Source organism: Capsicum annuum, chromosome 10 (assembly GCF_002878395.1).
Source record: "Capsicum annuum cultivar UCD-10X-F1 chromosome 10, UCD10Xv1.1, whole genome shotgun sequence".
Taxonomy (NCBI): Eukaryota; Viridiplantae; Streptophyta; class Magnoliopsida; order Solanales; family Solanaceae; genus Capsicum; species Capsicum annuum.
Genome location: NC_061120.1, coordinates 214,482,493 through 214,495,342, shown reverse-complemented (window position 1 = coordinate 214,495,342; position 12,850 = coordinate 214,482,493). Strand labels below are relative to the sequence as shown.

The 12,850-nt window shown below is 32.4% G+C and overlaps 1 protein-coding gene across 1 annotated transcript; it reads right to left on the bottom strand.

Annotated features, from left to right (window-relative positions):
* Positions 1 to 3,037: 3,037 nt before the first annotated feature.
* Positions 3,038 to 4,190, bottom strand: LOC107854531. The gene is made up of 2 exons (XM_016699535.2): positions 3,758 to 4,190; positions 3,038 to 3,241 (listed from the first exon to the last, which is right to left on the bottom strand). Exons 1-2 carry the CDS (start codon positions 4,023 to 4,025, stop codon positions 3,192 to 3,194), a joined length of 318 nt encoding a protein of 105 aa, XP_016555021.2. The 5' UTR covers positions 4,026 to 4,190; the 3' UTR covers positions 3,038 to 3,191.
* Positions 4,191 to 12,850: the final 8,660 nt, after the last annotated feature.

The following is a 12,850-nucleotide window of genomic DNA, read 5'->3' as shown; positions in this document are numbered from 1 at the left end:
TTTGTAGGTTTTGATGTCCCATTAATGATCGTCTTTCCCTTGTCTCTGAACTGTGACTAAACCAAATCAGTCTCGGTTGTGAGTTTTCTCTTAAGCTTATTGTCAAACTGTCTAATAAGGTCACTTTCCAAATTATTCCAAGAGATCCATTTGCTAGTATCATTTTCGGCGTGCCACATCAATGTTGGACCTTTAAGTGAACTAAAAAAGAGTCTCGTCTTAAGGCTATCACTTTTCCCTATAACCAATAGCTTGTCAAGGTACTCCTTCAAGTGGGAATGAGGGTTTCCGGACCCATCGTATAATGGGAAGTTCAAGTCCTCAATTTTATCCTTGTCTTCTTTCTTAGCCTTGGGCGACTTATTCATCTCAAGATGTTGAGATGAACCTGCCTTAAGGTTAGGATTTTGTCCTTCTGTTTCCTTCTCCTTGTCCATAGTTGTCAACTCATTGAGTGCTTTCCTCAGTGCAACTGAATACCAACTTAAAAACACTTGCACCCTACAATCAGGAGTGGGTGAGGTTGTTAATATAGGAGAAGATACGGTGTAGGTGGGAGCAATAAAGTCAGTTTCAGATAGTGGCTCCGAAAAATCTGGTGGCATCTCAGCTGAACCTCGGAGACCAGTCATTATCCCCCTAATTCTCTTTATTTTTCCTTCTATCCTTCTAATGCTCGAAATAACTTTATTTTGATGCAGCCCCAAATTCTCATGCTCATCGTCGCTATTGATAAGATCGATAAACATTGCTTAACTGGCCATTTTTGATGTTTAACTCTAGTCAACCTTAGAAGAAAGGACTTATGATTAGAAACAAAGAATACGTATGGGAGTCTAGAATGAATATACTACTCATTTGAAAAGAATGAGTTATGCTCATTCGGAGTGAATAGACATTATGAAAGCTCTATGTAACTTAGAGGTTGTGAAAGTTAGAGTATGGCATGAGTATGACAATATTAATGTCCGAGAATTATGGTGGGACAATAGTATGTGAAAGCTAGAATCATTAGGAAGAAGATATCCTAAAATGATAAGTTGCACTAAACATTGTTAATAAGACTAAAATCCTTTATCAAAGCAAGAGTTGAGCCTAGAGATGATTAATATACTAACGGATGAATAAAGGGAGTACGAATTGAAGGGAAGTTTCTAATAGGACCTAAGAATGTATTGTAGGGACCTAACATGACAAGAATTTTAAGAGTAACGAGCTCTAAAGTGAAAAACACTAAAAGTAAGGAGTGACTAAGGCAAGAGCGAAAACAACAAGATAGGCAAGATATCAATGCACACATACAAATGGATCACATAGCAAATAATTGTGAGTCCCTTTGAGGTTGTGAACCTCTTTAGACTTTGAATGAGACTAACATTCAACGCATCAAGGATGCCAAGGCATCGTACGTTAAATGAGACACATATTCCTTAGTGAAAGAAATATATAGCCAGACCTGAAGGACAAAAGTGAGTTTATGACATGGTTCCCTCGAGTGGGCAACACGAGAGTGGGAAAGCTTGTGACTGTCGACGCACCGTTGATCCACCGATCCAAGGCATTTTCTAAAAGGTATTTTAGGAAAGAACGTCCATGTACCTATGCAACCGTTCATAAAAGAAAAGTAAAGGAGGTTCCAATTAGAGAAAAATATGAGTAGAATGTCAGTTCTATAAAGCAGTAACACGTAGCAAAATACAATAACATGCTTAGAAATAAGGGAGAAGAGGGAAAGGGATAGAAATGGATAAATATGGATAAATATGATAGACACATAGCCAACAAAGGGAGAAGAGGGTAAGGGATAGACATGGATAAATATGAAAAACACATAAAAGGGAAAATGAGAAAGGACCAATAAATCATGCTATAAATAAGCAATAAAAGGAGAACATGTAGAGAATAAATCATGATGTCAAAAATGAACATTATTACACAAACATTAAAACAAAGAGTGAATCCCACATAAAACACAAATTCGTAATAGTTAGAACCTAAGATCCCAAGCAGAGTCGTCATTTTATCGCGACCCATTTTTCTCGCGGAAAGTGGGATTCGACATGACCATTCTTTTTTAGATTTGTGAAGGGTGTGTGAAGAGTCGCCACCTAATGAATTAAGGTGTGTTAGGGCACCAGTCTAAGCTACTACGAACCTACTTTTTTTATTTAGTCTTAGTTCACCAGAGATTCGGGTAAGGATTCAAATTACCTCAAAAGAAAGGTGTTAGACACCTTTTGAGGTCAACAAAGGTAGTTCCCGGCCGAATTCATACTTTACGTGGGGATTCTACGTGATCAAATAAAAGTTTCTTATTTTTACTTAATTTTTACCTAGGTGATAAAGTAATTAATAAATGAAACACATGTTATTTCATTATTTCTATTAATTATCTAAGTGATAAAAACGAGACAACAAATAATGTAAAGTAGATAAGCAAGGAGAGAGAAGGAAAACAATTATAACAAAATATTTATATTAAATTAAGAATCATAAACCATCCTAAAACATTATATAGTGAAAAGGTTAAAAAGTAAAAGGAAGGATAACATTCTCATCCATTAATTAAGAGAAAATTTTCCTTAAACAAGTGATTCAATCAATCAACAAGAATTGGTCAAATAATAAAAGGAAAGACGAATATTCCGAAGAATCAATTAATCAGCAACATATATATATATATATATATATGTATGTATGTATGTATGTATGTATATATGTATGTATTTCTTAAATAAATAAACCAAGTCAATCAAGGAAAAAGAAATGAAAGGAAAAATATTTCAAAATCAATCAATAACCAATTAAAAAGAGAAAATTTATCTAATTTACCATAAATAGGCATATAAAATATCTTTTGAAAAGGGACAAATAGTGATAATAAGAAATATCCAATTATGTACCATATGTGGAGAAATCATTAACATATAAAACCCTTAAAATACTCCCTAATCACATTATTCAAATCTCGATTTACCAAATACACTGTACAAGTTGAGGTAAGTCAAATGTCAAAGATTGTCAAAATCAATTCCAACATTAAAATCACACTAATTAAGGGATGGGGGCATAAGTACCAGATTTAGCATAGTGGTTCAGCGCTATGTCCCTTAAGTAAGAGGTCGGGGTTTCGATCCCCGCCTCTGGCGAATGGAGAAAACTCTATGGCCAGTTCCCTACTGTAAAATGCGCTAACTAAGGAATGGAGGATTAGTCTCACGGCTGCGGGCTGTGGGGATACCTTGGACAACCAAAAAAAAAGGAATGAGGGCATAAAGTCAGTCAAAGCATATCAAGTGTAAATCAATACTAAATTTGTCACATAATTTGAGGCCAATTAAAGGTCCCTAGCTACTATGCTTAGCAAATCAGATAGTTCAAAATCAAATTGAGCAGTGAAGTAACAAAACTGTAATTCCATCTTGATGAGTGAAATCAGTATCAACAAAATCAATCATAAAACAATAACTTCATTTTAAAATTGAATAAAAATAATACTTAGACACGCACAACTAAGATCGACCAAAATCAATAGGCAAGCATACAGATTAGAATCAACATTAGGGTCAAGATTAAGCACATGAGAATTTGGGTGATTTCATACATAATAATCTAAAGATGCCAACAAGTCTGAAATAAGAAGAAATCAAATAGAAATTTCAGTCAATTTTTGTCAATTTCATATCACAAAAAAATGTGATAAAAGAATAAGAAACAAAGGCGTAGAAGACAACATAAAATTAATACGAAAGCAAACCTGGGATGGATTCCAACGAATCCATCATTTTTCGATAAAATGGGTTGAATAGTCGGGTGGTTTGGATGATTTGGTTGTCTCCGGCTAGTTTCATGCGGATGTCAGCATTGTTGGAGCATGGAGCGGCGATGGGAGGCAGTGGAGTTTTCACTGGGGCTGCTGGCAGCGGAGAAGGTTGGTGGCGGCGAAGGTTGTCTCGCCGGCTGCTGTCTTGGTGGCAGTTGAGCGCTGATTTGTTAGAGGTCACTGCCGCTGGTTCATCAGCCATGGTGGCCGGTGTTAGTCACAATTGGAAATGAGAGAGCAGGCGAGGGAGGCGACGCTGGTCTCGCCGACTGGTTGGCGGCTGATGGAGAGAGTAGTGGTCACTGGTGGTTGATGGGGTTTTTGAGAGAGGAAATTTAGAGAGAAAGAAAGAGAAGGGGAGAAAAGGGGAGGCGGATTTTTTTTGGTTAAATGAATTAGGGTTTGGGTTTTGATTAATAGAAAAGAAAAAGGGGCTTTGATCTCGGTCGTTGATCATATGAGATCAGTGGTTGAGATTTAAATTCAACATGAATTTGATAATGGGGTTAAAATTGAAATTGGGGATTGGGAATGAATTTAGGCTAAAATTGATATTAATTGAAATAAAAGATTGGCTAAAATTTAAACACAAAAAAAGGGGAAATTGAATAAGAGTGGCTGCTAGTTTAATAAATGTAATAATAATAATAATAATAACGACAATAATAATAATAATGAGACGTTTTATTAAAATAAATTAATGTTATGTAACAATAATAAAAATAAAAATGAAACTAGACAATGCATTTGTAAATTGTGAGTATGCATAGTTACGAAAAATGATAAAATTGTGTAAAATATTATATTTGAATTAATAAGTCATAAAAATAATAATAAAAGAAATAAAATAATTTGTATATCTTTAAAAATCATAAATGTGACACGTCGTTATTTATATGATACAAGAATAATGGGTAAAAAAATATTAACATTTAAAATTAAATAATTTTAATAAAATAGCAGCTTAAAAAGAGTATGAGAGTCAAAATAGGGTGTCAACATTCACAAAGTAGCCAGTGATAGATTTTGTTGAATTTAGACATGATGCCCAATCGACATCACAACATGCAGAGACTTTTTTCTTGACTCGAATGGACAACAAAACTCCTAAACCTGGTTCTCTTTTGATGTATATAACCACTCTGATGGTTGCATTCATGTGAGACTTCTTTAGTTGTTGAAGGAATTGGCTGAGAGTTTGTACACAATAAGCAATATCTGGTCTGATCATAGTAAGATATAAAACTTTTCGATGATCCTTTGACAACCATGTTGATCTACCGATGTTGTCTTATTATTACAAGTGTGATCATCATATTCCTTGGTAGTAAGTTTGACAGGTGTGATTGTTGATTTAGCTGCTCCAAGTCCTAACTCAGATATTAATTCCACTGTGTACTTTCTTTGGTGCATTAAGATACCTCTTTCTGATCTTGCAAACTCTATCTCCAAGAAATACTTCAATTCTCCAAGATCTTTTATCTTGAATGCCTCTTGTACTTTCTCTTTAGTATCTTCAATCAACCTTAATGTATCACCTATAAACAACATATCATCTACATACACCAACACTATAGTCATGCATTCAGTTGTCCACTTTACATTTAAACTATGATCATGTTGGCTTTGTTTGAATCCCATCTTGACTAAAGCTTCTGAAAGTTTGGCATTTCAGTGCCTAGGAGCCTACGTCAGTCTATATAGGGATTTTAAGAGTCTACATACAGGTTGTTTCTCCCCTGGCTCTTGAAATCCAGCGGTAATTGCATATGAATTTCCTCATGAAGATCACCTTGTAAGAATGCATTGTATACATCTATTTATATACAAACCAGTGTTTTTGTGCTGTAGTTCACTCTTTTGACCATCACTTAGTACATGTGAGATAGTGTTAAAGAAAGATAGGCCCCTTACTGATGCTCTCATTCAAGATAAGCAAATTATAGATGTAACTTTGATTGCTAATGCAGTTCTTGATTGGAACCTAAAAAGTAGAAAGCATGTGTTTTTTTGCAAGTTGGATCATACAGAAAGCTTTTGTTCAACTAAATTGGTCATATGTTATCTCTAAGTTAAGGAAAATAGGGTCTTCTGATAGGTGTATCAAATAAATCAAGTTCAATATCTCCACAGTCAAGCTTTTAGTGTTGGTTAACAGATCTCTAGTGGGATTTAAAGATTCCGAGACAGGGAGCTTTCTCACCATTCATCTTCATCTTAACTATGGATGGACTTAACAAAATGTAGGATGAAGTAGTCCAAATGAATTGGTTGAAAGGTCTGAGGTTAGTAGGGACAACATTAGTAGTGTAAAACCATCTCTTAAAGTAGTCCTTTTCATTCTGTGGTTTGCTTCATGATTTTCAATCACTTCATGAATGAAATGGTATCTATCTTCTATTTCTTGCTCTGAATTTCTGAAGTGTGAGGCTATAAATACTTAGAAGCTCCATTTTCTATTTTAGGTTGTGTGACTTAGATGAAGTTACTAGGTGCAACCATAGGCAGAGTTATGGGGTGCAAGGGGGTTTGTCCAAATACGCTTAGCCGTAAATTTTGTTTATGTATATATAATATATGTTAAATCTCCTTGGATTCTTACCGTTTCTACTTCTTTATATTTTGTATTCCGTTAGTGAAAATTCTGCCTCCTAACCAGGTACAACAAACTAAAATAGGTTGTGTTTATAGTTAGGATTCTTTGTTTAATAGATTGATAGAACAGAAGTTGCATGATCGAATTCTCAACAAGCATAAGCAAATTGATGTCTATAAATACTTGGTTGGCTTTAATGTACTGTAGGAAATCGTAGTTAAGAAGAGTATGGAGAAAGAATAGGTGGCTTCTTGCTCTAATCCTAAGTTTTGAGATTTGAATCTTCTAAATGTTTATTTAGCTATTTTGATATTATCTCAAATAGCACAAAGCTAACAGATTGTTGCACTTTGTTCTCATTCAATATTCAGTTGCACCAGTGTTTTTTTATTTGTGAGGAAAAAGTCAAAAGATTATTTAAAAAAAAAAGAAAAGGGTTTGAACAATGAGAACGTCCTTACTCCTAACAAAGTCGTGAAGGTACGGTTGAAGCATGAGTGAAAAATTCAGATTGATTACTGTAAATAATTGACTAAGTAGTTCCTTTGCTTGGATAAAAGATGTTATGGGGTTAAACAATACAACAATATATATTCTAGACAAATTTGAGGGCTAAGAACATGTTATGTTTGTTATTTCTCTTAGAAATCTGAAATGCTTCGCCATGGGAGATATCATTTTTGTTGTAAAGGGACTCATGGTGTAAATTTTTCACGCATTTGCTCATCTGTGTAAGCGCGGGGATGATCTCTGTGGGTTTTCATGTCTTGATTTATGTTTCGTTTCGATTTTTCTTTTGGACTTATTGTCTTCCTATCAAATGTTGAATTGTGTATTTTGTAGCATACTATTATAAAAGAAAAGTCATTTGCCTCGGTAACTATTAAAAGTACAAGACATATAGAGATGGCAAATCGAGAATATAAGCTTATTAACTCCCCGTCTTTGCTATATATTCCTTCAATATGTCTTTTGCTTCTTAGGTTCCTACTTAATTCATTTGGTCTGTTCACTTTGGAAACTAATACTGTTATCATTTGTGGCTTCTATTCTTTCCATATTCATGTCAAACTCTTCCTTCACAAGCTTTCTAGGTGATACTACAAACTCTGTAAATTTATAATTACTTTATGTAAGCCTCTATTTATAGTAGTAATTACTTTATTTTTTAAATTTATAATCTAATATTATTATTGTTAAATTCAGAATCGATATCTGTAATTCATAAAGGATTTTTGTCAAACTCTGTCAAAAAATAATCGAGACCAACCACTTAGCCAAGAGTAGAATGAGAGAATATGGTTAGACGATGCGGTTGGTGGCCCGAGTAGGTATGGATATGCTTATGGCTTTCCCCAATGAGCTTTTTGTGAATTTCATTCGAAACTTAAAGGCCTCAGTATTTCTCATAATGATGAATCAAGGGATATGATTTTGGCTTTGAAGCAGCAAATAGCTGAGCTATCTGGTGAAGCTAAGGCCTCGCATGCTAGGGAAAGACAAAGCTGGAATATACAGTACATGCAAGAATGAGGCCCAATTCGATGCACTACTTGCTTCGGGGGGATTCCTCTTGTCCCGATGATGTAGCACGCCCTCCTCGACCTCCCAAGTCTCTACCTATTTCACATGAAGTATATGATCGATACAAAGATATAACTAAGGCGCCCAACAACGATGAAGATGATGAGGATTACTATGTGGACAATACACCGCTGCGTTGTTAAAGTTGAATATTGTGTTAGATAATCTACAGTATATACTTTATGGTGCTTTATTTGAATTATTAGGTGCTTTTGAATGCATTAAAATTTTAAAGTAGTCTGAACCATAATATTGTTAAATAACTTACGACTTCTATGTTTTGTTTGTTCAATTTCAACGTATTTAAATTTAATTTACATTTAGTGGTTATTGGATTATATTTACTTATATTTGTTGTAGTTTGATTGATTGGTGGGAGTTCTTGGAGCTCGATTTAATTGATTATATTATATATATTATTGAATTGAACTAAAATGACAGTTATTTGCAAAAGTTGTCATTGCCACCAGCTTTTTATTTTTGCAGAAAAGAGACCTCATGAGATTGCTATTTCATATTTTTATTTTTCAAAAAATGAACAAAAGCGATTTAATGAGGTCTCTTTTTCACAATTTAATTTTTCACATGCCTAAATAAGAGACTGCAAGAGGTCGCTTATGTTTTAAATAAATTATTTACAATTAAAACTAAAAAAGAAAAAAGGCTCAAATATGCCACTGAACTATCAGAAATGGCTCATTTATGTCATCCGTTAAAAGTTGGGCTCATTCATGCCATTACCGTTATAAAATCAGTTCATCCATGCCATTACTTTTTAACGATGGTTTTTAAAAAACCTCTAATAAGAGGCCACGTGGCAAGGCGGTTTTTTAAAAACCAGCGTTAAAAAATAATAGCATGGATGAACCGGTTTTATAACGGCGACGGCATGAATGAGCCCAACTTTTAACGGATGACATAAATGAGTCATTTCTGATAGTTTAATGGCATATTTGAGCCTTTTCCCATTAAAAAATAATAGTCACCTCATGAGGTGTCTTTTAACTAAAAGAAAAAATCAAAATAGAGACCTTATGAGGTCTCTTTTAATAAAATAATAGTAATTAGTATAAAAAATAATTTAGAGACCTTACGAGGTCTCTTTTTGAAAAATTCAATAACCTAGTGACCTCGTGAGGTTGCTTTTAAGTGACCTCATGAGTCCTTTTATAAAAGGCGACCTATGTTTTAGAGACCGCCCATTGAGATTGCTTTGGAAGTCATTTATGAGGTCTCTTTTTTAAGTCGCTTTTTACGACTTTTTTAGTAATGATGTTCAGTTAAGTAGGCGTTTGACTATGAATATTATTCACAATATTTTGAAATATGTTCTTACTTTTATTTCTAGAATACTTATTCGATCATAAATATTTTGAAGTGTGTATTCGTAATATTTGAGTTTTTGAAAAAAAAAAAAAACTATTTTTTATTCACTTTTTGCATCTTTTACTTTACTTTTTTTTTTAAATCTATTTTTTTATTTTTATAAAAGTCTAAATTATTAAAATTTATTTTCACTTTTTGTATTACTTAACTTCAAAAATATTCCATTTCCAAAATACTCCCTCCGTTTTATTTTAGTTGATCCTTTTTCTAAAAATATTTGTTTCAATTTAGTTGTCCCTTTGATGAAATCAAGAGGATTTCATTGTGTTTTTTCAATATCACTCTCAACATTAAATGATTAAACAAAGTGTATTTATTTAAATTCATATTTTCAATGCATAATTAATAGGGTTATTTTAGTAAAATAAGTCTCTATTAAATAATTTCTTAAGGGGTATGTCAAGTTAATAAGGGACAACTAAAACGAAACGGAGGGAGTACTATATCCAAACATAACTCCAACTTTATTTCGATTTTAATAATATCAAATAAAGTAATTATGTTTTTAATTCTCACGGTCAAACGATCCTAAATGAAACCCTTTGTATGAACCGGTGACGGCGCCAGAAATTTGATAAAAGTGTGTAAATTTTATTTCCAACTATGTTAAGAATATATAAAATTAAATATACACTCATTATGGTTAACATTTAACCTCTATTCACCATATTTGGTGGCTCCGCCATATTTGTATCATAGGAATATTCTATCGAGTACTTAAATATTTTCTTATTTGGACTTTCTGTCGTTTGGCTTGACTTTGTTCCAATTAATGTGGCCTTTTTCTGAACTCGTGATCAAAATGAGATTAAATAAGTAGAAAGTGACTAAAATAAGCTAAATTTTTAATGAGTAATCAAAATAGACTTCAAGGAACTTTTTATTCGGATTTGTATAACCTTTTTAATAAAGCCGTTAACCAGTTGAGCAGTGTAAAAATATAAAACGGAATAAAAAATTGCATTTTATAGTTGGAAAGTTTTTCTAGCGTTTTGTTATAAAAAAAATAAAGTAAAACAGTGTAAAAAGGTCCGAATTGTAATTCGGTGCTTTTGTTTTCGTTTTATGTTAATTTAAAAAAAAAAAAAAAAAAACTACTTCCATTTAGTATTACATATGAATTTAAATTTGATGCACTGTCAGATGTATTTTTTTTACACCATCAGGTTACTTTTACCTGCCGTAGCAGGTCATCCATTTACCTATCATAGCAGGTCATCCATTTCTAAGGTAAAATTATAAAAATGAATGACCTGCTACGACAGTTAAAAGTCGCATTATGATGTAAAAAGAAAATAGGTGCACCAAACTTAAACTCATTACATATTGTTTAAACGCTCAGCTTGGCGCCAACTTTGTTCTGATTTGTTAAAGAACAAAGAGAAGCATTTTAATCAAGCATGCGTATGCAAAAGTGGTTATTTTGTCATCAGTCAGCATAAACATCTCATATATTAGGTTCATGAATAAAACAAGCATGATTAGCTAGATGCTTCAGAAAAGTACACCATAATTTGTATGTGAAGGTTGTTGCTTGTGTGTTATATCTCAATGGCAACACCCTAATAGATATAATGTCGTACCACATTTAAAAAATAAAGTTTTAAAAACCAAAGAATTATTAATTATATTTAGGAGATGGATCTGTTGGTCTCACTAAATTAGAATTACGAGTAAGTTTAAATAAACTATTGCTAGAAAATGGCAGTTTAAAAAATCAGATAAACTCATTGACTATCTTTTTTTCCGGTATACTAATTAAATGCCAAAGGTTTCAAAGGAAAAAAAAAACTGCTTGTTATGATGTGGTACTCTAATATTTTTAAGTATCAGGTGTATAGTCAGTTATGATGTTTTGATTATATTTTTATTGTACAAGCAAATTTTTTAAAAGTGTAGAATTTGAATTTGCATTTCTTTCTCTTATAATATTAATCGAAAAAAATATCAATAAGAGGTTGAATAATTGCAGGAGGATATATCTATGTTTTTAGGCTTAATATTTTACTTGAGCTTGGAGTGAATCTTTTTAGCTTTAATTTGATTATGTTATGGTGGTTCACTTTACAATTTTGAGCAATTCTTTATGTTGATATTTAGCTATTGTTATAGGTGATATGAAGGAATGTCAATATTGTTCGAAAATCAACAAATAGAAGAATCCGAGAAAGACAGAGGGACCAAATTACCAAATTCAATGTTAGTGTGCAAATAGCTAAGAAAAAGAAAGCTTCCTTTCCAAATGATTGTTCATTTTTTAATTTTAAAAGATCAAAAAAAAAAAATTCCTCTATTTCTTTTTTTGCATTTCATTACCTCATTAATTCTCAATATAATTACACCACTATTAAAAAAAGAATTGCTACTAATCTCAAAAGTCACATGACTTGTACTTAAAATCTCAAAAGGTTGTAGAAATACAAGCAAAAATGTTTGAATAATGTAACATGAATGCAGGAAAGGAATGAAGAGCACTTAGAACGTTGAAACACACACAGGGATCATTATATTTCTTAACAATCCCGATTCTTGTGTACTACTTTAGCAGAAGAAATAATCTTATGAGTGTGATTAATTGATGTAAAGGTATGTTTTATTTTTCATGCATAAAGTCTCATACTTAGAATTTTTACTTTATATTTGTGTATACATCTTTATATTTTGATATATGCATAGTTGAAGAAAATTATGATCTTTACTTATATCTTATTTCTTATGAATTTACTCTTGTGAGTTTATTTGTTGATTTATGAATTCAAATACATTAAAATTGTTGGGTTACATTCGTTTCATTTGTGCTGATAACTATATAATTAAAGACTTATTATTTTTTTCGAAAGAACTTTCAGTATAGATTTGATAGTATGAGAAATAATAATTTCAAAATCAAAAGGTAAAATTATTTTATCTTGTATGTAATCTCTCTCTATAAATTACATACTAAATCTCTAACTATATGAATTACATATTAAATCTCTAACTATATGAATTACATATTAAATTTATTCATTTCTTTATTTATAAAGATAGAAGTTATACAAGAGAAAGGGAAAAGACATCATTTCCACCCCAAACTATATCCGAAAAGTCGAAGCCGCACCTAAACTATACTAGTGACCTATTACACACCTAAACTATAAAAAAGAAACTATTTACACCCTGTCAGGCTACCACCACTTGCATGTGGTGTAGTGTTTTACACGCGCTGCCACGTCACAGTAAAAAGTATCACTTTTTTATAGTTAAGGTGTGTAATAGGTCACTTATATAGTTTAGGTGTGGATTCGACTTTTCGACTATAGTTTGGGGTGGAAACGATGCATTTTCCCTTAATATTTTTAGCCGTTTACTTTTGTTATTTAATAGGCTGGACGCGCCTAAAATAAGTGTAACACACGCGCCTTAGAATGGGGTTCGCGGGGAGGTAATAATATCACTTTTATATAGTTAAGGTGTGTAAT

Coding starts and splice junctions, on each gene's coding strand:
- LOC107854531 (XM_016699535.2), bottom strand. CDS start 4,025: ATGGCTGATGAACCAGCGGCAGTGACCTCTAACAAATCAGCGCTCAAC. Junction 3,242..3,757: donor TTCGTTGGAATCCATCCCAG/GTTTGCTTTCGT, acceptor TGGTTGTCCAAG/GTATCCCCACAGCCCGCAGC.